The sequence below is a fragment of the Schistocerca piceifrons genome, chromosome 3 (assembly GCF_021461385.2).
Source record: "Schistocerca piceifrons isolate TAMUIC-IGC-003096 chromosome 3, iqSchPice1.1, whole genome shotgun sequence".
Lineage (NCBI taxonomy): Eukaryota > Metazoa > Arthropoda > Insecta > Orthoptera > Acrididae > Schistocerca > Schistocerca piceifrons.
Genome location: NC_060140.1, coordinates 23,097,583 through 23,125,330, shown reverse-complemented (window position 1 = coordinate 23,125,330; position 27,748 = coordinate 23,097,583). Strand labels below are relative to the sequence as shown.

The 27,748-nt window shown below is 39.9% G+C and overlaps 1 protein-coding gene across 1 annotated transcript in view; it reads left to right on the top strand.

Annotated features, from left to right (window-relative positions):
• Window positions 1-10,692, top strand: part of LOC124788367 (alanine aminotransferase 1-like) — a 73,544-nt gene extending 62,852 nt beyond the window's left edge. Inside the window, exons 8-12 of the mRNA XM_047255631.1 lie at window positions 5,553-5,673; window positions 5,809-5,930; window positions 7,568-7,753; window positions 10,105-10,253; window positions 10,602-10,692. Coding sequence (XP_047111587.1) covers window positions 5,553-5,673; window positions 5,809-5,930; window positions 7,568-7,753; window positions 10,105-10,253; window positions 10,602-10,692 — 669 coding nt within the window. The remainder of the gene's footprint in view (window positions 1-5,552; window positions 5,674-5,808; window positions 5,931-7,567; window positions 7,754-10,104; window positions 10,254-10,601) is intronic.
• The last annotated feature ends 17,056 nt before the right edge of the window (window positions 10,693-27,748 follow it).

Sequence of the window (27,748 nt, the reverse complement as noted above, 5' to 3'; positions counted from 1 at the left end):
TCGCCATCCCCATCATCATCACCTCAGCCATCATTGCTGGTGGGTCCAGCCCCATCTCCTCCACACTGGCACCTACCTGCTGCTGCTGCTGCTGCTGCTGCTGATAATGATGATGATGATGATGATGCAGAGACAGCGATGGCTCCCTCCTCCCCTGTGTTGCCATCAGCTCACCAAATTCGGGGATGGTTGGATCTCTGTGCGTTCCGGCCCTATGCTCCAGTGCCCACCCAGTACATTGTCCCATCCCGCCCTGCACCCACCCTGGCACCGGCTGCCGCCACTCCAGATCTGACGGGTGCATCTCCCATCGGGCCACTGGCATCTCCTCCATCACCTGGGTGTACCCTGTTACTACTGCATGTGGCTCTGAGTGCACTGAGTGCAGTGTTATGGCACGAGTGTTTTTAAATCAAATGCCAACTGTATCAGTGTGGGCCAGTCATTAGAGGCCAGCTGTAGGAAGCATACACATGGCAGGGTTCCAACATGCTGCCTACTGGCAACTTGCACCTATATACACAAAGAGGAGAGCTGACTTACTCTCACTGTGTTCTTTTCGTTTGCATCAGTTGTCCTGTGTATCATTTATGTTGCACCTTCTGTGTGATTCTTTTCTCTTGTTATGTGTGAAGTCAGGAGAGATTTATTTTTGTTATTGTTCAGAGGTTTATGAATAAAGCCATCTGTGTGTTACTTGGATTGGCTTCGTGTATTCTTGGTTAATCAGATGTTCTGGTACTTTTGACCTCTTCAATGTTTAAAGTAATATTTTGCTTATACTTGTGAAATATCAAACATCTACTCACCAAGTGATAGCAGACAAAAACACAAAAAGACATAAAATTTTTAGTTTTTTGAACCAGGGATTGCTACTTCTGGCTGAATCAAAGAAACACTTAGGGGCTAAAAGAACTGCCAAGCTTTATAATGCAAGGAAAGCTGTAGGGGAAGTTGTCCATGACAAAAAATCAAGGAAGACATAGCAGCCAAATAGAGATATCTTGCCTACTTTGTCTCCCCTGATTAATTGACTATGTATAATGACAGTTCAGCAAAGTAGTTTTACTGGGTGTTGTTGTTGTTGTTGTAGTTGTGGTCTTCAGTCCTGAGACTGGTTTGATGCAGCACTCCATGATACTCTATTCTGTGCAAGCTGCTTCATCTCCCAGTACGTACTGCTACCTACATCCTTCTGAATCTGCTTAGTGTATTCGTCTTTTGGTCTCCCTCTATGAGTTTTACCCTCCACACTGCCCTCCAATACAAAAGTGGTGATTCCTTGATGCCTCAAAACATCTCCTGCCAACCGATTCCTTCCCCTAGTAAAGTTGTGCCAAAAATTCCTCTTCTCCCCAATTCTATTCAGTATCTCTTCATTACTTGTGTGATCTATGCATCTAATCTCCAGCATTCTTCTGTAGCACAACATTTCGAAAGCTTCTATTCTCTTCTTGTCTGAACTATTTATCGTCCATGTTTCACACCCATACATGGCTACAGTCCATACAAATACTTTGAGAAAAGACTTATTGACACTTAAATCTATACTCGATGTTACCAAATTTCTCTTCTTCAGAAACACTTTCCTTTCCATAGCTAGTTTACATTTTATATCCTCCCTACTTCAACCATCATCAGTTATTTTGCTCACCAAATAGCAAATCTCATCTACTACTTTAAGTGTCTCATTTCCTAATCTAATTCCCTCAGCATCGCTACATTCCATTATCCTCATTTTGTGTTTGTTCATATTCAGCTTATAGCCTCCCTTCAAGACACTGTCTATTCTGTTCAACTGCTCTTCCAGGCCCTTTGCTGTCTCTGATAGAATTATGATCCCATCAGCAAACCTCAAAGTTTTTATTTCTTCTCCATGAGTTTTAGTTTCTACTCCAAACTTTTCTTTTGTTTCCTTTACTGCTTGCTCAATGTATAGATTGAATAACATGGGGATAGGTTATTGTTGTTGTGGTCTTCAGTTCTGAGACTGGTTTGATGCAGCTCTCCATGCTACTCTTTCCTGTGCAAGCTTCTTCATCTCCCAGTACCTACTGCTGCCTACATCCTTCTGAATCCGCTTAATGTATTCATCTCTTGGTCTCCCTCTACGATTTTTACCCTCCATGCTGCCCTCCAATGCTAAAATTATGATCCCCTGATGCCTTAGGACATGCCCTACCAACCGATCCCTTCTTCTAGTCAAGTTGTGCCACAAACTTCTCTTCTCCCCAATCCTATTCAATACCTCCTCATTAGTTATGTGATCTACCCACCTAATCTTCAACATTCTTCCGTAGCACCACATTTCGAAAGCTTCTATTCTCTTCTTGTCCAAACTATTTATTGTCCATGTTTCACTTCCATACATGGCTACACTCCATACAAATACTTTCAGAAACGACTTCCTGACACTTAAATCTATACTCAATCTTAACAAATTTCTCTTCTTCAGAAACGCTTTCCTTGCCATTGCCAGTCTACATTTTATATCCTCTCTACTTTGACCATCATCAGTTATTTTACCCCCTAAATAGCAAAACTCCTTTACTACTTTAAGTGTCTCATTTCCTAATCTAATTCCCTCAGCATCACCCGACTTAATTCGACTACATTCCATTATCCTCATTTTGCTTTTCTTGATGTTCATCTTATATCCTCCTTTCAAGACACTGTCCATTCCGTTCAACCGCTCTTCCAAGTCCTTTGCTGTCTCTGACAGAATTACAATGTCATCGGCAAACCTCAAAGTTTTTATTTCTTCTCCCTGGATTTTAATACCTACTCCAATGGGGACAGGATACAACCCTATTTCACTCCCTCCCCAACTGTTGCTTCCCTTTCATGCCCCACGACTCTTATAACTGCCATCTGGTTTCTGTAAAAATTGTAAATAGCCTTTCACTCCCTGTATTTTACCCCTGCCACCTTCAGAATTTGAAAGAGAGTATTCCAGTCAACATTGTCAAAAGCTTTCTCTAAGTCTACAAATGCTAGAAATGTAGGTTTGCCTTTTCTTAATCTATTTTCTAAGATAAGTTGTAGGGGCAGTATTGCCTCACGTGTTCCAGTATTTCTATGGAATCCAAACTGATCTTCCCCAAGGTTGGCTTCTACCAATTTTTCCATTCATCTCCAAAGAATTCGTGTATTTTTCAACTGTGAAATATTAAACTGATAGTTCGGTAATTATCACACCTGTCAACACCTGCTTTCTTTGGGATTCTTCTTGAAGTGTGAAGGTATTTCGCCTGTCTCATACAACTTGCTCACCAGATGGTAGAGTTTTGTCAGGGCTGGCTCTCCTAAGGCTATCAGTAGTTCTAATGGAATGTTGTCTACTCCTGGGGCCTTGTTTTGACTCAGATCTTCCAGTGCTCTGTCAAATTCTTCATGCAGTATCATATGTCCCATTCCATCTTCAGCTCTCTCTTAATATTGCTCTCAAGTACATTGCCCTTGTGTAGACCCTCTATATACTCCTTCCACCTTTCTGCTTTCCCTTCTTTGCTTAGAACTGGTTTTCCATCTGAGCTCTTGGTATTCATACAAGTGGTTCTCTTTTCTCCAAAAGTATCTTTAATTTTCCTGTAGGTAATATCTGTCTTACCCCTAGTGATATATTCCTGTACATCCTTACATTAGTCCTCTAGCTATCTCGGCTTAGCCATTTTGCACTTCCCGTCAATCTCATTTTTGAGACATTTGTATTCCTTTTCGCCTGCTTCATTCATTACATTTTTATATTTTCTCCTTTCATCAATTAAATTCAATATCTGTTCCGTCAACCAAAGATTTCTACTAGCCCTCGTCTTTTTCCCTACTTGATCCTCCGCTGCCTTCACTATTTCATCTCTCAAAACTACCCATTCTTCTTCTACTGGATTTTTTCCCCCCATTTTTGTCACTCATTCCCTAATGCTCTCTCTGAAACTCTCTATACCCTCTGGTTCTTTCATTTTATCCAGGTCCCATCTCCTTAAATTCCCACCTTTTTGCAGTTTCTTCAGTTTTAATCTACAGTTCATAACCAATAGATTGTGGTCCAGAATCCACATCTGCCCCTGGAAATGTCTTACAATTTAAAACCTGGTTCCTAAATCTCTGCCTTACAATTATATAATCTATCTGAAACCTTCCCGTGTCTCCAGGCCTCTTCCACATATTCAACCTTCTTTCATGATTCTTAAACCATGTGTTAGCTATGATTAAGTTATGCTCTGCATAAAATTCTACCAGGCGGATTCCTCTTTCATTCTTTACCCCCATTCCATATTCACCTGCTACTTTTCCTTCATTTCCTTTTCCTACTATCGAATTCCAGTCCCCCATGACAACTAAATTTTTGTCTCCATTCACTATCTGAATAATTTATTGTATCTCATCATACATTTCTTCAATCTCTTCTTCGTCTGTTGGCATATAAACTTGTGCTACTGTGGTAGGCATGGGCTTCATGTCTATCTTTACTACAATAATGTGTTCACTAAGCTGTTCATAGTAGCTTACCCGCACTCCTATTTTTTTTTATTCATTATTAAACCTACTCCTGATTTTATAGTTATAACCCTGAATTCACCTGACCAGAAGTCTTGTTCCTCCTGCCACCAAACTATATTAATTCACACTATATCTAACTTTAACCTATCCATTACCCTTTTTAAGTTTTCTAACCTACCTGCCTGATTAAGGGACCTGACATTCCGCACTCCGATCCGTAGAACACCAGTTTTGTTTCTCCTGATAACGATGTGCTCCTGCGTACTCCCCGCCCAGAGATCCAAATAGGGGACTATTTTAGCCCCAGAATATTTTACCCAAGAGGACACCATCATCATTTAACCATGCCCTCAGGAAAAATTGCGGCTGTAGTTTCCCTTGCTTTCAGCTGTTCGCAGTACCAGCACAGCAAGGCCATTTTGGTTAATGTTACAGGGCCAAATCAGTCAATCATCCAGCTGCCCCGCTTCAGGAACCACACATTTGCTTGGCCTCTCAACAGATACCCGTCTGTTGTGGTTGCACCTACGCCACGGCTATCTGTATTGCTGAGGCACGCAAGCCTCCCCACCAATGGCAAGGTACATGGTTAATGGGGGTTTTACTGGGTACAACACAAAAAAAACTAAGGAGTAAAGGTAACAATTGCAATATTATGGTACAGTTCTTGATATGCACTGCTGGAAAGGTTGCATTTCAATAAATTGAAGTGATAAATAAAATGTTTTTTACTGGTTACAATGTAAAAAAAAAGAACTAAAGAGTAAAGGTAACAATTGCAATATTATGCTGCCTGAATATTACTACTGTCAGTGTCTGTTAAATTTAAACTAAATAGGAGTGCACTAAGATGGAACATGGTGCAGTTCTTGATATGCACTGCTGGAATGGTTGCATTACAATAAATTAAAGTGACAAATAAAATGTTTTTTGTGAATAATGATGATAATGACCATGAATTGTCATTTGACATTACATTCTTCAGTACAGATTCCTGTGTGAAAAAACATCACTTTTCTTTGCAGTTGCAGTTGTAATTTGTTTTTCCTTAGGTGTACCAGGACAATGTGTATGCAGAAGAGAGCAAATTCTATTCATTTAAGAAGGTTATGATGGAAATGGGACCACCTTATAGTGAGATGGAGATGGCCTCTTTCATGTCAGCATCGAAAGGTAAAATGTTTATTCTGATTGATATAGTGATGTTATTGTTGTTTTTCCTTGGTTTCTAATAGTGAAAGGATAAAATAATACCTGAACTAACTTTAACAGTGTCAGTGTTGTTAGGGTATGTTTTGTTTATCACAGGATACATGGGAGAGTGTGGACTACGAGGAGGATACTGTGAGCTGATCAACCTAGAGCCAGATGTGAAAGCAATGTGCATGAAAAGTTTTACTGTCATGTCATGTCCTACTGTCCCAGGACAGGTACTCTCCCTGACTTAAAAAGTTTCTGAATGCTGTAAGATTATATTTTACAGTAATTTCATGTTGAACTTTTTTTCTAATTTTTTATGTACAATAATACATTTTCATGACAGGCTATTTCATTCCACAGAACCCTGGAGTGAGTATCTTTATGCAATCCCCTGCAGGAAGCGGACACGCACGTAAATGGGCATAAAATGCCTAACTCACATTCGTTTGTAGATATTAGCCCCTCAATGAGCTATTACACATAAATGTAGTTGTTGCATCTAGTTAGGTACTTTACACATTATAGTTTGTTGCTGGTATTTATCTTCTTATTGCTTGCATTTAGAAAGATTTTGTGAGATATGCCACATATGGCAATTATTTTAAAAATGTATCACACGCGTAACTAAAAATGGATTTCATAGGTTCATCCTTTCGTTACTGTATGTGGTGTATTTTATGTATCAACTTCACAAAGAAAAAGTAAGTCTGGCCAATACTTACCTTCATACTGCACTATAAGGAATCGCAAACATCTTTTGTTGCTACACACTAGTGAAACCGAGAGATTCACACAGTAAAACTTCTTCTCCCACACATTTACAATCTACAGTCTTAACACAACACCAACAGATGACATAAGAGTCTTTATTCTCCGACAACTTTTACGTATCACTCTTTAATCTATTTTAGACACTTCTACAGATGGGAATGGAGTGGAGCGATGCATAGGTGATTTGTGCATTATAAGTAAAGCTTTGTAAAATTCACTGTACTTTTATTTAGCACTTCAACAAAATGTCATTCAACAGTTTGTTAGTCTCAATTTTACATCAACAACTTTCAGATTTATGGTGGCATAGATTTACTTTTACAAATTAATTGCAAATAGTAAAAAATGTAAACTTGCTAAATAAAATCAAAATAAGAGAAAATAAAACACACATTTTATGTAAGCAGCATAGAGAGTTCGCTTCCACAGTATTATGAGCACAATTTGTTTGACAGCAATTGTTACTGAAGCAATAGTTAATTATATGTAATGGTCACAAAATGTAACAAATTTTATGACATATTTCTGTAAAATGTGAATATGTCAATTTTTAATGTTATCTGACAAGTATGTAGATTTCTGTACATGAAATCTTTTACCCAGCCTGATTATTCCATAACAATTTTTTACATATTAACTTCAGAGGTAAAACAGAACTGTAAGGGTGAATATCATGGCACTTCACCAGGTACAGTCATAAAGGAAGTAGTGCACTCTCTCTTTACAGTCTATGAATGGACTTATTCAGCCTGTTAAGAAGACCTACAATTTAACATGAACTTCACATTATGGTGTACCTAGGAATTTTTTCAAATAAATATCCTTTCCACAGGTAAAATAATTGAAATGTGAAAGAAAAAATGGTGAGACTGACAGCATCTTGAACTTTACATCTTTGGATTTTCAGTCTGACATGTACCCACTAAGTCACTGAATGACATTTTAGTGTCTGTTGGACTTCAACAATGGATTACTCATTTCATTTAAAACGATAATCATATTTCATAAGTTGTACGGTGTAGTGATGTTTTCGTCTTAGAAGTAAGAACATCATTGGTGATTCATTTGTATATATAATTTTTATGTGTGTTTGTAGGTTGCAATCGATTGTATAGTCAAACCACCACAGCCAGGGGATCCCTCATACAAACAGTATACTGCAGAAAAGGAGGCTATTTTAAGCTCACTCAGTTTAAGAGCAAAGACAGTTGTAAACATGTTCAACGGTCTAGAGGGGATGTCCTGCAACAAAGTGCAAGGTGCCATGTATGCATTCCCACAGGTACAACTTCAACAACATTCTTGTAAAATGTGTGGATGTTACAAATATGTATATGTTATATGATGCAAATGGGAAACATGTCCTCTAGTGTCCAATCAAAATATGAGGGAAGGCAACCCATATCAAACTGTTCATTCTTTTTATTTTTTTTTATTTTTTTATTTTTTTATTTTTTGGCATAAGTGCTTGCCCAGGTTTGGAAACACAGTAGTGTGTTTCTGTCAATATGTTGAATGCCCCAAGCATCGGTGACAGACTTTTAATCGCCAGGCCAGGCCGTGGCATTAGGTGTGAGGCTGTGTTGTGGCTGTCAGCGAGTACATGGCATCAGGCGTAAGGCTCTGCTGTGACTGTCAGCAGCCTCATGGCAGTCGACATGTTAAATGTCTCTGTGCAGCATACCAATCAGCTACATACCAGTGGAGTGGCCTTTCCTCAATTATGTCCATTGTTTCCAAACTGTTGCCATAGTAACAATAATAATAATATGCCCAGCATTATAAAAACCATTTCATAGTGAAAGTCATGTTACATTGTTGGTTTCAAAATGAGTGAGGAAGCACTTGGAGGCCCATCAGAGATGTTACCCACAATTCTTCAAGGGCCAATAGTTGAAATACATTGTAAAGTATGCGTCCACTGTCATAGGTGCCCAGTGCAGAGCACAAAGCACTGTTGTGAGGAAGTCAGAGCTTGTTATCTTTTGCTGTTTCATTCCCTGTTGCAGCCTGTCTGCTTGATGCAGACAGCATTCTCCATCCATTTTCACCCCCATTCAGACAGCACTAGTGTTTCTTTATGCTGCAGTAAAACAGCCATTTCATACTTCTATTCTTTTTGGCAAGAATGAATTTACTTATTTATCAAATAAAAACTTTCATCATCATCATCATCATCATCATCATCATATCATCATCATCATGTCCAGTTTGGTTTAGGCATCCTTACCTGCTCCAATATCAAGTAGATTGCAGTTGATCTTTCTATCTCTTTCTAAGACACCCAACATTCCTTTTCCCTTCAGGCGTATATTATTTTAGGTATTCGTTCTTCTTGCATTCTTCAATTGTATTCATGCCATTTCTTTCTGTACTCTCCTATTTTATGAAGTATGCTTTTGACAGACAGTTCATTACTTATTTCACTGTTTTTTATCTGCTCTATGAGTTTGTAACCAGCTAGAGGTCTTAGGAGTCTCATCTGCTAGCTCAGTCCTCCTCCTTCGACTGGCATTTAGAGTCCAAGTCTCTGACCGATACATTAGAACTGCACTGCTATCACATTATAAAATTTTAGTACTGTCTCTTTTCTAACTTTTTTGAGGATAGTGCAATTTATAGTACCTACATACTGCTGGAATTCTTGCAGTTTTTACTCTTGATCATTGGGGTGTGATATATGAGACTTCACATCCCAGGTGTTTAAAAGTATTTACTTGCTCTAGTGGCTTATAATCAATTATTATTTTTGCTCTTAAAGGCTCTTCACCCTGGAATGCCATTATCTTGGTTTTACTTTTAAATATTGTAATATTATAATCATTTGCCACCTTGTGCAAGAGCCAAATTGCTCTCTTTAATTTATCTTCTGAGTGCACTAAGATTATCTGATCATTTGCAAACAGGAACATATTTATAACTTTATTATTAGGCTTATAATGGTGCACTGCTTTATTCTGCCATGTATTTATGATGTCTACATATATATTAAATAATTTAGGTGATAATGGACACCTTTGTCTCACTCCTTGACAGATGTTTCTCACAAACAGACTACTTCTTTGTGCTTTGATTTTGTTGCATATATATACACTTTTGAATTACACTTTTTTTTACATAAAAAACTTTTAATGCCTAGACTGCAATTTTGAACACAATGACTAGTTTTGGTTGTTTTCTACAACCCTCTTCAAATCATTCAGGTCATAAAAAAGTAGCGAACATGCATTGAAAAATATCATTGTTAACTGCATTCATGCAATGACATGAATTTGTATTATGGGCCAACAGACTGACTGTATGTAGTTAAAGACTTCATGTGATCGAGCTAAGTTCCAAGCCATAATCTCACAAAAGATGATACCAACAGTAAAAATCACCACATACCCCAGATCTGCACATCTACAGCAGCTATTATAGAGAATAAATGCAAAGGGAACAAAAACTGTCAGCTGTTCCATAGCATGGCTTACAAAGGAGTGATCCAGCATAGCATGCAAAATAGTCATCTTTATAAAAATACAAACAAGTCAAAGATTAAAAGTAAAATGCCACAAGTCCAACGTGCCTGGCAAGGCACATCAAAAGTCAGTTTATTTATTATTCATGACCTGCTGTCAATTTTTATTTCAGTTACATCTTCCTCCCAATGCTATAAAGGAAGCTAAACAAAATAATTTACCACCCGATGTTTTCTATGCATTGGGATTATTGGAGGATACTGGTGTCTCTGTTATACCAGGATCAGAATTTGGACAAAAACCAGGGACATATCATTTCAGGTATGAAGTATAATATTGACTTGAATGTTGATTGTAAATTATGTATGTGGAGAGAGGGAAGTATTCAGCTCCCAGTCACTTAAACAACTACAACCACAGCGTGGGTGCTACACCAGATTAAAAATGTAGTTGATAAGAGTATAAATGATTTAAAGGCAAAAACCACCTAGTCAAAGATTCAGAGTGACTGACATTTCATACTTTTCAGTACCTGTACAAATTTTTTGTTCCTGTTCCTCAGTTTTATTGTCATCTTTTATTCATCATTTTAGAACTGAACCACTTCATTATTTTATTCATATGTCACATATTGTTGAAAGATAACTCTAATACCTCTTTTTTTTCCAGAACTACATTTTTGCCTCAGCATCAGAAACTGGAGAGTATGATGAACAAAATCAAGGCTTATCATGATAAATTCATGCAGAAGTATGGATAACGCATAAATTTCAGAAAACTAATCACAAGTTTGACTGGATGAGGAGTTTTAATTATCACCATATTTGTCTTCTCTTCCTCTGTGATGGAAAATTAAAAGTATTTAAAAATATTTGGTACTTCCTGAAGAGGCTGTAAAATGAATGTTACACCCAATCCATCATTTTTCATATGCTTTCTCTGTATCCAATTTTTTGACAGGGGCATAAAGACCTCTATCACAAATAATGGAAGGAGTAAAAGTAACCAATCACCATATAGCTGAGGCATTGAGCAGCTAATCAGTAAAGAAACAATACTGCATGTGTAGCTGAGTTTTCTATGTCCTTCCTCCAATCAAAAGTCTAACAAAAACATACACATGCACACATTTAAATTTCCATGTCTACTTCTACATCTACATCTACATCTACTTCTATAGTCTGCAAACCACCATAAAGAGCACAGCAGAGGGTAAGCATCATTGTACCAGTTATTAGTGTTTCTTCCTGTTCCTTTCATGTATGGAGCATGGGAAGAATGATTGTTTGAATGCCTCTGTGCATACAGTCATTACTCTACACTTGTCCTCACAATCCCTACGTGAGTGATACATAGGAGGTTATGGTATATTCCTAGAGTCATGATTTACAGCTGGTTCTTGAAACTTTGTTAGTAGACTTTCTTGGGACAGGTTACGTCTACCTTCAAGACTCTGCCAATTCAGTTCTTTCAACATCACAGTGATACTCTCCCACAGGTGAAACAAACCTGTGACCATTCATGCTGCCCTCCTTTCTACATGTTCAATATCTCCCGTTAGGCCTATTTGGTATGGGTCCCACACACTTGAGCAATATCTAAAACTTTTCGCATGAGAGATTTGTATATAAGGAGTTTCCTTTGTAGACTGATTGCACTTCCCAAGTACTTTACCAATAAACCAAAGTCTACCACCTACTTTATCCACAGCTGAGTCTATGCGATCATTCCATTTCATATCCCTCCAAAGTGTTGCACCCACATATTTGTATGAGGTGGCAAATTACAACAGTGACTTATTGATATAGTCATAGGATACTACATATTTCATTTTGTGAAGTGCACAATTTTACATTTTTGAAAAATTAAAGCAACTTGCCAGTCTTTGCACCACTTTGAAATCTTATCAGGATCTGACTGAATATTTACGGCGCTTCTTTCAGACAGTACTTCATCACAGGTAACTGCATCATCAGCAAAATGTCTGAGGTTACTATTAATACTATCTATTAATACTATTATCAGGAGAAAGAAAACTGGCGTTCTACAGATCAGAGCGTGGAATGTCAGATCCCTTAATCGGGCAGGTAGGTTAGAAAATTTAAAAAGGGAAATGGATAGGGTAAAGTTAGATATAGTGGGAATTAGCAAAGTTCGGTGGCAGGAGGAACAAGACTTTTGGTCAGGTGAATACAGGGTTATAAATATAAAATCAAATTGGGGTAATGCAGGAGTAGGTTTAATAATGAATAAAAAAAATAGGAGTGCGGGTAAGCTACTACAAACAGCATAGTGAACACATTATTATGGCCAAGACAGACATGAAGTCCATGCCTATTACAGTAGTACACGGTTATATGCCAACTAGCCCTGCAGATGACGAAGAAACTGAAGAAATGTATGACGAGATAAAAGAAATTATTCAGATAGTGAATGGAGATGAAAATTTAATAGCCATGGGTGACTGGAATTCAATAGTAGGAAAAGGAAGAGAAGGAAACGTAGTAGGTAAATATGGATAGGGGGCAAGAAATGAAACAGGAAGCCGCCTGGTAGAATTTTGCACAGAGCACAACTTAATCATAGCTAACACTTGGTTTAAGAATCATAAAAGAAGGCTGTATGCATGGAAGAAGCCTGGAAATACTGACAGGTATCAGATAGATTATAACCAGGTTTTAAATTGTTTCTAGGGCAGATGTGGACTCTGACCACAAGCTATTGGTTATGAACAGTAGATTAAAACTGAAGAAACTGCAAAAAGATGGAAATTTGAGGAGATGGGACCTGGATAAACTGACTAAACCAGACATTGTACAGAGTTTCAGGGAGAGCATAAGGGAACAATTGACAGGAATGGGGGAAAGAAATACAGTAGAACAAGAATGGGTAGCTTTGAGGAATGAAATAGTGAAGGCAGCACAGGATCAAGTAGGTACAAAGACAAGAGCTAGTAGAAATCCTTGCGTGACAGAAGAAATATTGAATTTAATCGATGAAAGGAGAAAATACAAAAATTTAATAAATGAAGCAGACAAAAAGGAATACAAATGTCTCGAAAATGGGATCAACAGGAAGGGCAAAATGGCTAAGCAGACATGGCTACAGGACAAATGTAAGGATGTAGAGGCTTATCTCACTAGGGGTAAGATAGATACTGCCTACAGGAAAATTAAAGAGACCTTTGGAGAAAAGAGAACCACTTGTATGAATATCAAGAGCTCAGATGGAAACCCAGTTATAAGCAAAGAAGGGAAAGCATAAAGGTTGAAGGAGTATGTAGAGGATCTATATAAGGGTGAGGTAAGTGAGGGCAATATTATGGAAATGGAAGAGGATGTAGACGTAGATGAAGATGAAATGGGATATATGATACTGCATGAAGAGTTTGACAGAGCACTGAAAGACCTAAGTCAAAACAAGGCCCTGGGAGTAGACAACATTCCATTAGAACTACTGACGGCCTTGGGAGAGCCAGTCCTGACAAAACTCTACCATCTGGTGAGCAAAATGTATGAGACAGGCGAAATATCCTCAGACTTCAAGAAGAACATAATAATTCCAATCCCAAAAAAAGCAGGTGCTGACAGATGAAAAATTACCGAACTATCTGTTTAATAAGCCACGGCTGCAAAATACTAAGACGAATTCTTTACAGATGAATGGAAAAACTGGTAGAAGCCGACCTCGGGGAATATCAGTTTGGATTCCGTAGAAATATTGGAACACGTGAGGCAATACTGACCCTACGACTTATCTTAGAAAACAGATTAAGAAAAGGCAAACCTACATTTCTATCATTTGTAGACTTAGAGAAAGCTTTTGACAATGTTGACTGGAATACTCGCTTTCAAATTCTGTAGGTGGCAGGGGTAAAATACAAGGAGTGAAAGGCTATTTACAATTTGTACAGAAACCAGATGGCACTTATAAGAGCTGAAGGGCATGAAAGGGAAGAAACAGTTGGGAAGGGAGTGAAACAGGGTTGTAGCCTATCCCCATGTTATTCAATCTATACATTGAGCAAGCAGTAAAGGAAACAAAAGAAAAGTTTGGAGTAGAAACTAAAATCCATTGAGAAGAAATAAAAACTTTGAGGTTTGCAGATGACATTATAATTCTGTCAGAGACAGCAAACGGCCTGGAAGAGCAGTTGAACAGAATGGACAGTGTCTTGAAGGGAGGCTACAAGCTGAATATGAACAAACACAAAATGAGGATAATGGAATGTAGTCGAATTAAGTCAGGTGATGCTGAGGGAATTAGATTAGGAAATGAGACACTTAAAGTAGTAAAGGAGTTTTGCTATTTGGTGAGCAAAATAACTGACGATGGTCGAAGTAGAGAGGATATCAAATGTAGACTGGCAATGGCAAGGAAAGCGTTTCTGAAGAAGAGAAATTTGTTAACATCGAGTATAGATTTAAGTGTCAGGAAGTCGTTTCTGAGAGTATTTGTATGGAGTATAGCTGTGTATGGATGTGAAACATGGATGATAAATAGTTCACACAAGAAGAGAATAGAAGCTTTCGAAATGTGGTGCTACAGAAGAATGCTGAAGATTAGATGGGGAGATCACATAACTAATGAGGAGGTATTGAATAGCATTGGGGGGAAGAGGAGTTTGTGGCACAACTTGACTAGAAGAAGTGATCAGTTGGCAGGACATGTTCTGAGGCATCAAGGGATCACCAATTTAGTATTGGAGGGCCGTGTGGAGCTTAAAAGTCGTAGAGAGAGACCAAGAGATGAATACACTAAGCAGATTCAGAAGGATGTAGGCAGCAGTACATACTGGGAGATGAAGCAGCTTGCACAGGATAGAATAGCATGGAGAGCTGCATAAAACCAGTTTCAGGACTGAAGACCACAACTACAACAACTATTAATACTATCTATACACTCATTAATATACAGCATTGACAGCAGGGGTCCCAACACACTTTTCTGTGGCACACCCAAAATTACTTAGACATCTGACAATGATTCTCTGTCCACAACAATATGCTGTACCCTCCCTAACAAAAACTCCTCACTCCAGTCACAAGTTTCACTGGGTACCCGATATAATCGTACTTGTGACAGTAAGTGTAGGTGTGGTAGAGTCAAATGCTTTTTGGAAATCAACAAACACTGCATCTTTTATGTCTGCCTGGAGTGGCAAACATAAGTTGGAACTGGTAGCAGCACATAACCAGGGTGTGATGCAAGATCTGATGGCCAAGAAAAGATTAGTCTCACAGTAAGGCGCCAGCGATCAGGAAGATTACTTATCTTTATTCTCCACACTGAAGCAGGCACCGTCTATTGCTCTCATAGTAAGTAGCCACATAATTAAGTTCACAATACAATTCACAAATCCACAGTGCCAATCATAACTAAGTTCTAAGCCCAAGGTGTTCATATGAGATCTATACAATAACACTTTGATATTAACACAGCTAGCGAGCAAGAGCAAGTGGCCATGGCGTCAGGTCTGTGCTCCCTTTATATCTTGTGGCCACAGATGGAGCTGCAGGCAATAACTATTGAATGGCGCGACGTCTTCAGCCTGAGATAAGGCCATGAACCTCTGGCAGCCGCGACGTGAAGCTAAGGCCGACCTTCGCGCATGTGCCGCCGGGCTGAGTGACGGCAGGGCGCATGTGAATTGGTTAGGTCTGCGAACATAGCAGCATCTACCCGGCTGCCTTGATCCAAAGCTTTCAGTGCGTCATCTGAGAAAAAAGCAAGTTAGGTTTCACATGATTGATGTTTTCCGAATCCATGCTGGGTGGCATGGAGGAGTTCATTCAGTTCAAGATACCTCATTATGTTTGAGCTCAGAATATGTTCTAAGATCCTACAGAAAATTGACATTAAAGATATTGGACGATATTTTTGTGGATTATGTCTATTATCCTTCTTGTAGACAGGTGTGACCTGTGCTTTTTTCCAAGAACTGGGCGTGGTTTTTTGTTTGAGGGGCCTATGATATATTATAGACAGATGAGGGGCTACCTCAGCCGCAAATTCAGTACAGAATCTGACAGAGATTCCATCGGGCCCTGGAGCTTTGCTCAGTTTTAATGATTTCAGCTGTTTCTCAACACCACTGACATTAATATTTATTTCTCTCATCTATTTACTGGTAAAAGGATTCCAAAGTGCGTGAAACATCTCTCTTGTGTGTTCAATATGAGTCACCCACACATCAGGCTATACTATCAACTGGTCTACAGGAAAAAGCCACTCCTAGCAAACATCACACAAATGCAGGGGTGAGTAAAATTCGAACTTTGTCTTTATTTCACCAAAGTATATGTAGTCTCAAGAATAAAACAGACCAGTTGTTAATAAATTTAAAAGACAAATGTGAAGAACATCATGTTATGAGTGGAATCCACATGCTACAAATTGATAACTTTAGTTTAGCTGCACATTACTGTAGCTCTATTATAAGAAAAGGTGGAGTTGCAATATTTGTAAAAAAAAAAAAAAAAAAAAAAAAAAAAAAAAAAAAAAACAACACACACACACACACACACACACACACACACACACAACACCAATGTAATGTATAAATCTCTAGATTTAAGCAAATACTGTGATGAACAGCACTTTGAGGTGTGTGCCATTGAGTTAACAGCAGACAGTGCAACAGTTATTGAAGAGGCTATTTAGAGGGCACCTGCTGGAAATCTGAATGTATTTCTGAGACAAATAGAATCACTTCTATCCCACCTATGTAGGAAAACTAAATCAGCCATTGTTATGGCTGACTTAAATGTGTACTTTGCAACAGAAAATAGAAACAAAACAGTCTGAACACCTGATGTACTGTTACAACTTAGTACCAGTGGTGGATACTCCATCCAGAGCAACAGCTGGTTCTAGCACTTTAATAGATAATGTATTTGTAGATGAGGATATTTACAATAATTCAACTGTGAAAAATTTTACGTATGGCCTCTCTGATCATGAAGGGCAATTCCTCACTCTAAACAAAATAAATGTACAAAGGAAAGAAAATTTCATTTGGAAAATCTTTAGGATTATAAATGAACACACCACTGAAAGCTTTAACCAGCAATTACAGCTAGTGGACTGGGCTCCTGCGTATGCTGCAATTGATGTTAACTCAAAATTTAATATATTTATCAATGAAGTTACAAATCTTTTAGAAGAAACCTTTCCAAAATAGTCAGTGAGCGAAAACCTGTTAAAATCTGGAAACAAGCCTTGGTTTACTAACGGCATCAAAATTTCTTGCAAAACAAGAATAGAACTATATGCAGCAGCCAAGAGACCAGATGATCCCAGTAAGAGTATTACAGTGGCCCTGTGTAATGTTACGCTCCCTCTATACAGCTTTGTGTTTTCGTGGACTTACTTGTTGAAGAATGCTGGTTCTGCTTTCTTGCAGCGCCGATGTCTTCTTCTAGCAGCAGACGCTTCTCTGAAGATTTCACAGCTAGGAAGGGGAAATTTTCACTCTCTCGCTCTCTCTCTTCTTATTTAAAAAATACCCTAATCTTGGAATATCATTCAATGCATCAGAACATATTTATTTCCACTTCGTACAGAAAAACTAAACTTTATGATGTAAGCCCACACATTACCGGGCACCCAAGATCAGTTAATTACACATTTTTGAACACAATTAATACATAAGCTTTTATCGTGGCTGACTATCCATGTCCAGTCCACAGTCCACGTACTCTCAACAGCAGTTCAACGTCTACTAAACAGTCACTATCTCAAGTCACTCCATTTGTTTTTCAAGAATACAAAGCTACATTACGCTTTGCAGCCGGCCACGGAGCTTCCGGACCGTTTGTTTATTCTTGGCAGGTCGCGCTGAGCACTTGCCAGCGCCGACGAATTATCTCCCTGCCAGTTTCGCCTGCACAAACAATAAATGGGTGCAGTATCCTATGCTCATTCTTATGCCCTGCTTTAAAATAATGCGTGTTCGAAACGGCTGGAACACAAGTGTCTCCAGATTTTCGTAAAATTCTGGGGGCACTACATATCCCTCCCCTTAGCTAAAATATTCGTTATTTTGCACACAACATATATTTTAATAATTTTTTTCTTAACACTTATCTTGTTACTTTGTGCTACATAAAAACATTAGGTACAAAAACTCTCGTCCCTCTCCAGTATTTCATTAAGCTGTTGGTAATATCTTTCATAGACATAGTAGTATGATAAACTAATAGTACAACAAGTATTAGCTATTTCCAATAGATTTGTCTACTCTTTCTTCCAGGATTGAGCCAAAATAAATCCCTCCCCTTAGCCAGTTTCGAAGTTCAGGCGTTATTCTGAGTCGAGCCTTTACTTTTTTTTAGAAGCTGTTGTTATGATAACCACCGGTTTTCCGGGTCTGAAAAAAATTAGTTGTACTGGGGGTTTTCTCTTTTTTCTATCTCCTCGCGCAGGACACGTCTTTTCCATTTAAAAAATTTTAGAATTCAAATTTACCTGGAGAAACTTTCCACTTTCCCTTTGGGTTCCAATCTATGTAAGGGTTGATACTATGAAAACATCTTCTTCCTCATCCTTGGGTAGGTATGCCCCTTCCATTTATACTAAAGTATGGTACAGGTCAATCCCCTTTTTGGTGCCCTTGCCTGCACAGTATAGGTCACCCTCCTCTGGGTCTGCCTACCTGCCTCTCTTTCTCTCATTTCATCTATATTAGATGCACCCTCCCTATCTTCTCTAACAATGATTCATAGTCTTGCCTCTTTCATACTCCTCTGCACACTATTTTATTTAAAATTTCCTGGTAAAATTTCTATCTACCTCTCCTTTCCTCCTCCTGAGTCCTTCAGCCTACCTGCTTAAATTCTTCGCTTTTTCATTGCTTACTGCTCACTTATAAAGCCTTAATAACTAAATATGTTTCGTCCATGGTTGCAACTTTATTTCTTTTCATCAGGCTATTCGGTCCGCACAATCCTATTATTCATCAGCAACTTATTTGACTCGATATCTCTGGCTTAATATCTATTCTTTTTTATCTCCATTCATATTGTTTTGCACTACAACAGCTATGAACACAGGTGGATATTCACTTCGTCCCCCCCTTGTTCCTTTAGCTTAAGCTTGCTATACCATTTCACTTGAGATGTGCAACTGTCATTACTTAGCACATGTGCTAGAGCCCTTCCTGAGCACTACCTCCCCCCTTATCTGTGACGGTTGTTACATCTTCCTGTGTATTACTTGTCTGCGTCTTTGTATTTAATTGTTTGAGTGTGGAAGTGTGATCGTGCGTCCTGATTCTTCGGCCTACTAAGGTTCTTAGTTGAAGATTTTTACAAATCACGGAAAAGAGAACTTCAGCAATAGAAGTATATGAATGTGGACAGACGGAAAGATAGATTGGTACTCTTAAGAGAAGTAAGAAAGGAAATAAAAGAATTGGTTGCTAAGATCGAAGAAAGAAAGAAGACAGCCTCAAAGACAGGAAACCCTTCCCACCCCCCTTCCCCAGGATCCCCACTTCGCCGGTACTCAAGTGAGAAGCCGGAGGAGGTATGATGTTCGGCGTCTCCTGCAGAGCGGACATTCTCACCGTCACCTTTGAAGTCCCCGAAGAAAAGATCTTAGCAACTCCTATGGAATGGCAAATGATGAAGAACCAGTCACACTTGTTAGGGGTGTTTGAAGGGTGTGGCGTGTAGGTCGTGTCTGTGCCTATGCTACCCACCCCTTTCAAAATTAGATATAAACCCTCCCCAATCACACCACACTTTACAAAAAATATAAAATATTCTATAAAAATATAAATTGTATACACTATACTCAAATAGTTATTCAGTTAGTCACTTCACTTTATATTTTATACACATGTTCTGTTTATGTTAACTAAGTATCATTCTTCCTAAACAGTACCATCATATTATATCTCCTGTCAGAATGTTACCCTGTTAGTTTTATCTCGTGCTTAGAGGTTACTGTTTATTGTGACTTCTTAAAGTAGTCATAATCGTGTAATCATAATTGGTCTCTTTTAATACTAATATGATAGGATAGCTTAAGGGCTATAAATAGATTACAGAATAGTCGAAGATTTGAAGGGAGATCAGTGTAGGAAATCTAATGTGGAAGCAACACCAAACCCAACTCGGGAACCGGCAGACGTCACTCCACCCAATGACACAGAACGTCAACGTCCCTTGGGGTTTTGTACCTTTATATCCTTAAATTATACATTCCCTTTTCCTCTCCCGTCACAGGATCTACTAAATATAGGGTTTTTTGGTGTACTATTGATTGAATACGATAAGGTCCTACATTCTTCATAAAAAATTTGTGTGTTTTAGGTATAGCTTGGTTAAACCGTTTTAAGAAATGGGTGGGGTGTACCTACCCATCTGGTTTGAATTTAGGAAACTGTCTCGACAAGCCTGAATTTGATACCCATTGCAAATCAGTTATCATGTCCTTATTTAGTATAATATTTTGGGGAACTGTGCCCTTCTCTAGTTTCTCCTGCATAAGCTTGAATTCTTTCCTCAACGTTTCTAAGTCTTTCTTGGTGTTATCTAAATCGGAAGTTACTATAGGCGAAGAGATATCAACACTTAGTTTCTCTTCAACCTTTTGTCCTATTAATTCTTCTACTTGTTCTTCTAAGCCATTTAAATTTATAAGCTCTGCAGTCATTAACTTTTCTTTGAAGTTCTGTTCTACGGTTTCCACCCGTGATTTGACCCCTGAAATTTGCGCCTGTACTAGGGGGAGCAACTTCTAGTTTTTTGAATGAACACTTTTATATTAGCTTCATTTCTTTGTTCTAAATCCTTAAATAAAATATTTCTCTGTTCGGTCAGGGAACCAGACAATTCTTTTTTCTATTATTTTATCCATTCTTGCATCTGATTACTTAGCATATTAACTTGAACCTCTAGTTTCGTGTTTTGCAAATCTAACATAGAGTTTAATTCTGCCTTCAGTTCGTCCTGTTTTGTGTTTTGCGATTCAAACTTAAGAGTTTAATTCTGCCTTCAGTTCGTCCTGTTTTGTGTTCTGTGATTCAGTTTGCACTTTGATAAACCTCATTAATTCGCCTAAATCTGGCCCCTGTTTTCCAATTCCCATAGCGCCAACAGACTCTACGGATTGATGTTCTTTTTCCATTGTGTTTTGTTTTGCCTTTAATCTAGTTATCATTTATTTCCTGTGGCATTCATGTTGCTATGTTTCCCCTTTCCTTAGGTTTTACTTTCTTATGTAGCATTTTCCTTCTTTTCCTGCTCTCTTTGAGTGTGTGCTTTAGTTTTCTTAGGTCTGTCCACACTCGTTCCTTTTAATGTGTGTCAGGGCGCTGATGACCTCGGTGTTGAGCGCCCATAAGCCCCAACACACCACCACCACCATCTAGTTATCATTAAAAGTACACTCGCCTATTTCCACAACACCCCAAACTTCACAAACAATCAAAGGTCAGTAATAGCTCACCCGGCATCGGTGGAAGTCGGCGTCAGCACTGGTGTACGGCGGCGTCAGCGTCGATGGACATCGGCGTCGGCGTAGGTGGACGACGGTGTCGGCTTTTGTGGACGGCTGTGTCGGCATTGGTGTGATGCGACGTCGGCGTTGGTGTGCGGCGGCAGCAGCGGCGATTTGAGACTAACTGTAGCATTGTGCGATTTTCTTGATTCCCTTAATCATTTCACCATTTATCAATACAATATTTCTGGATAAGTATCGTGGAATCGCTCCTCAGCCTCGATGTTATTGGTTGCTATGGCAACTCCCAACTGGTTTTTTTTTCTCTTTTTCTTATAACTTCTTCAATATTTCCCTTTCTTTTCAGGTCCTGTCATGGTTGCCACGTTCTTGCAGTGGCCCGGTGTAATGTTAAGCTCCACCTATACAGCTTAAGCATTTTCGTGGACTTACTTGTTGAAGAATGCTGGTTCTGCTTATTGCAGCGCCGATGTCTTCTGCTAGCGCGGAATGCCTCTCCGAAGATTTCACTGCTAGGAAGGGGAAATTTTCACTCTCTCACTCTCTCTCTTCTTATTTAAAAAATACCTTACTCTTGGAATATCATTCAATGCACCAGAACATATTTATTTCCACTTCGTACAGAAAAACAACTAAACTTTATGACGTAAGCCCACACATTAACGGGCACCCAAGATCAGTTAATTACACATTTTTGAACACAATTAATACATAAGCTTTTATCGTGGCTGACTATCCATGTCCAGTCCACAGTCCACGTACTCTCAACAGCAGTTCAACGTCTACTAAACAGTCACTATCTCAAGTCACTCCATTTGTCTTTCAACAATACAAAGCTACATTACTCCTTGCAGCCGGCCACAGAGCTTCCAGACCGTTTGTTTATTCTTGGCAGGTCGCACTGAGCACTTGCCAGTGCCGACGAATTATCTCCCTGCCAGTTTCGCCTGCACAAACAATAAATGGGTGCAGTATCCCATGCTCATTCTTACGCCCTACTTTAAAATAACGTGTGTTCGAAACAGCTGGAACACAAGTGTCTCCAGACTTTCATAAAATTCTGGGGGGCACTACAGTATGCACCATAAACTCTGCAGTGAAGTTCTGAATAAGACCACACAAGCAGCAAAGAACATGTGCCTGAAGGCAGAAATTGATTACTCAAGCAATAAAGTAAAAACTAGCTGGAATTTTGTAAAGAAGGAAACCAGGAAAAATGCAGTTTGTAGTGAAAATATCCAAATAAAAAGTAAGGGTCATCTTTTTAGCAATCCAAAAATAGTTGCAGACACATTAAACAAACATTTTTAACAGTAACAGAAAAAATAGGTTTACAAGGTTCCATGAACCAAGCCATCAATCTTTTGAAAGCCAGAGTACCTAGTTCAGTATAACACATGAAGCTAACAACAGTCACTGTTCAGGATATTGAAAGAATTATTTAATTCTTGAAAAGTAAAAACTCTACTGGAATTGACAATATTTCTAATAAATTATTAAAATACCACTGCAGTCATGTAAGTAAAATCCTTTGCCACATTTTTTATGCATCACTTAAGCAAGAAATCATTCCTGATAGGCTTAAGTACGTAGTTGTGAAACTGCTGTATAAAAAGGGAGATAAGACAGATGCTGCTAACTATTGGCCATTATCACAACTGACAAGTTTTTCAAAGGTATTAGTGAAACTAATGCATGCCAGGGTAGTTAAGCATCTCAGGGATCAAAATATTGTCAGCGAAAGTCAGTTTGGATTTCAGAAAGGTTTGTCAACAGAAGATGCAATATTTGCTTTTGCTGGCAAAGTCCTAGAATCTATCAACAAAAAACTGAAGGTGGCTGGGATTTTTTGTGACCCAACAAAAGCATTTGACTGCGTCAATCACCAGATTCTTTTACAAAAAGCTGCACATCTCGGTATAAGTGGTACATCAGGGAAATGGCTTGACTCGTACCTGTCAAACAGGGAACAGAAAGTTGTAGTGAACAGACAAAATGGAGTCCCATTATCTTCAGAATGTGGTACAATCACATGTGGAGTGCCTCAAGGCTCAGTTCTGGGACCCCCTAATTTTTATTATCTTTATAAATGATCTGCTCGTCTGTATGGAATATTGTGGATTCACCGTATTTGCTGATGACACTACACTACTGATTGAATAATGGAAAATACAGGATGGAATGTAACAATATTAGAGAAGGAAAGTTGCTACTTACCATATAACAGTGATGCTGAGTCGCAATAGGCACAACAAAAAGATTCACCCAATTATAGCTTTCGGCCATTAAGGCCTTTGTCAACATTAGACACACATACACACACAGACGCACACACACAGACTAACGCAAATGCAACTCGCATACACATCTGCAGTCTCAGGCAACTGAAACTACACTGCGAGCAGCAACACCAGTACATGATGGGAGTGGCAACTGGGTGGGGGTAAGGAGGAGAATGGGGTGGGAGGGGGGGAGTGGGCTAGTATGGTGGGGGTGACCGACAGTAAAGCTGTAAACTGCAGCACTTCTATGTGGTGAGTAGTATCTTTCCTTCTCTAATATTGTTACACTGCTTCAGTAGGTAAACTTGAGGAAACAGCAAATAAGGTTTTAAGTGAAATAGTGAACTGGTTTAACATTAATGGCCTTTCTTTAAATTATACTAAAACAAACTACATTCAGTTCCACACAACATTAAAAGGTGAAGAGATAGCAGTAAAAATAGGTGAGCAAGTGGTAACCAGGGTGGATACCACCTAGGCTTTCATACTGACTTCAAACTGAACTGGTCAAACCACATCCTGGATCTATGCCAAAGATTGAGTTCAGAGCTTACACATTATGCATTGTTCCTTCTTACAGAAGTATGGAAACCATTAAGTCAGCCTATTATGGTTAATTTCATGCCATTATGGCATATGGAATTATACTTTGCGGAAATCAGGCACTGCCTAAAAAAGTACAGTGTGCACAAAAAAGAGCCATAAGTATCATCTGTGGAATCCATCCTAGAGCCACATGCAGGAATCTTTTTAAGAAACTTGGAATCCTTACATCCACTGCACAATATATATGAGGGTGAGTCAAATGAAAACCTTAAATTTGTAATAACAAATCAAAATTTTGATTCGATAAAGATGGCCGCCCCACTTGAGACTTGCACCAGGGAAGAACAGCGTTCTGTTATTCGGTTTTTGTGTAGTGAAGGTGTGAAACCTATTGAAATTCATCGACGAATGTAGGTTCAGTACAGTTCTGAATGTTTGTCACAGCAGCAAGTCTATGAATGGAGTAGGAAGTTCGCAAACGGTGTGACTTCAGTGGAAGATGCTCTTTGTTCAGGCCAGGCACAACGAGTTGTGACTCCACAAAACATTGCAGCAGTTGAAGCCATAGTGAAGGAAAACCACCGAGTGACACTGAATGACATTGCAGCATGTTTACAGATTAGTCATGGGTCAGCACACCACATTGTGCATGATGCGCTCCAGTTTCACAAAGTGTCTGCAAGATGGGTGCCACAGCAGCTAACTCCTAAAATGAAAGCACAACATGAAGATGCTTGTGAAAAACTTCTTTGGTGCTTTGAACGAGAATCTTGCAAGAATCTTTACTGGGGATGAAACCTGGGTTCACTTCCACCAACTGGAAACAGAGAGAGTGAGCAAGGAATGGCACCATTCCTCATCACCAAAACCAAAGAAGCTTTGAACAGAACCATCAGCAGGGAAGGTTATGTTGACTCTCTTTTGGGATGAAAAAGGCGTCATTTTTGAGCATTACATGCCTAGAGGGACCACTGTCACCAGTGCATCAAACACAGATCTCCTAAAAAATCATCTGCGGCCTGCAATCAAATCAAAGCGACATGGATTGCTGTCAGCAGGTGTCCTTTCGCAACATGACAATGCAAGGCCCCACACTGCCCATACAAGAGTCGCAGTGCTAACATAGATTTCTGACACATTCCATACCCTGTGATACTGTAACAACATGGATCACCGGGACAAGAAATAAATAAATAAAAATAAATAAAATTGGGGCAATTCTCCTGGGCTTACCTTTGTTAAGGAACATTTGAAAATGCATTTCAGCTTTTGCTTTTCTATACTCAATTTCAGTTCCTGAAACATTCACTAGAGACCGGACACTAACTTCGGTGCCACCAACAGCCTTTACATAAGAGCATAATTTCTTTGGGTTCTGTGAAAGATCATTTGACAATATTGTTGCAGAAGAAGCTGAGTAGCACCGTGGTGTAGTGGTTATGATACTAAACTGTTGCATGGAGGGTCATGAGTTCAAAATTCACCTGAACTGTACACTTTTAATTTTTATATTCTGTTCGAGTACATTCTGGAAGTATCCACAAATGTTACGAATCATTGTACTGGAATGTTCTGTAGCCATATATGTATAAACTGAATGTGTTCTGGCCTGAGGCAGTTCGCTCTGCGCTCTTGTATGCGCAAGTGCTGAATATACCTTCTTTAAGTGGAGTTAGTGTTCGTCATTCATGTAATTACACCTTCTTCTACATGACATTATTCTGCTATAGCAGTGATTGAAGGCTTCACACATTGCTCTTCCACCCTTATGCCATGCTTTTAAACATACCCATGTAACATCGATTTGACCGAGTGCATCTCACTCATTACAGGAGGATGCCAATTCAATTCCTCAGGCAAACAAATCTGATGTTTGCAGTGCACAAAATGGAAACCTATAATTATCATAATGTCAGGTCAGCTGATGGTCTGGGCATTTGGTTCCTACAGTAAGACTAACGCTAACTGTTATTCTCATTGTTGTGGATTGGCAAGAGAGCCAACCCGGTATGAGAGGAAGCTGAAAGGCACGCGTTTTAGCTCACGCAGGCTGGCATGAGGTCTGGGACAGGTCATGGAAATTAGACTAGCAAAAAAGGATGTAACTGTGGAATACTTAACTTTAATCCATAAATGGTGAACGTCGCTCTTGACGGTACATGTTTTACAGCATCAATAGTAACGTAATGGTGCCTTGCTAGGTCGTAGCAAATTACGTACCTGAAGGTTATGCTAACTATCGTCTCGGCAAATGAGAGCGTATTTTGTCAGTGAACCATCGCTAGCAAAGTCGGCTGTACAACTGGGGCGAGTGCTAGGAAGTCTCTCTAGACCTGCCGTGTGGCGGCGCTCGGTCTGCAATCACTGATAGTGGCGACACGCGGGTCCGTCGTATACTACCGGACTGCGGCCGATTGAAAGGCTACCACCTAGCAAGTGTGGTGTCTGGCGGTGACACCACATTCCTCCCCCAAAAATCAGCAGACGGTTGTGGCATAAGGCTTCCACCCGCCATGGGGAGGACCCCATGTTGACGTATGCGACGAGGTGGGGAGCCTAACAACAGGCGAGGCTGTGCCACCCGCACCCCGCCATTCGGACCGAGGGGAGCTAGGAAACGCCTGAAAACCTGCTCCAGGGTGCACGCCAACATGCGGTGTATGCGCCCGTAGAGAGACAGGAGGGGCCGAAGGGTCGACCTCCATCGGGCCGGGGCACCCGACGGGCGAAGACGACATATGGTCCAGAGTGGGCAAGAGTTCCATGGTGGAGGACAACTGGTCACGGGAAGTGATCGGCGGCGTGTGACACAGGAGGGCGCCCGATGGCTGCAGTGAAGCGTCCACTGCAGGCGTCGCCGGCGGGAGAACAGGCGGCGGCGGCGGTGGCAGCGCGTCGCCACAGGGCAAAACGGAAGGCAGCGTCGGTAACACCTGGGGCTGAGGCGAGCCAGTTGATGGGTCCCCAGGGCGCTGACCGTAAAGCACCGTCGCTGAAAGCAGACGGGGAGCGGCAGATCCCATGTGACAACAGAGACGCAGCTGATTGAGATGCCGACACACCTCACCAGAGGCCCCCAAAACCAGATACATAGCGCAGCCGAGGCAGCGAAGAATGCGCCCTTCGAGCCAATGCTGTGAACCTCGATAGTGGCGGTAATAGACCACGTCGCCTGAGGCAAAAGCAGGTGTCTGCCGCTGCGCAGGAACCTGATGCGGCGAATGTAGCAAAGACATCAAGGTGCGATGCGGGCGACCATGGAGCAACTCAGCCGGCGAGCGACCATCTCGGGGCTGAGAGCGATACGAGGACAAAAAGGGCAATAACACGTCCTCCCGAGAATGCGACTCTTTCAACTTCAACATCTATGACTTGAAAGTCCTGACCAATTGTGCAGCGGCACCGTTTGACTGTGGTGAAAATGGCGCGGGCGTCAAATGTTGAATACCATTGGCCTTGCAGAGTGACTGAAATTCTGCGGACATGAATTGTGGGCCATTGTCGGAAACAATAGTCTGT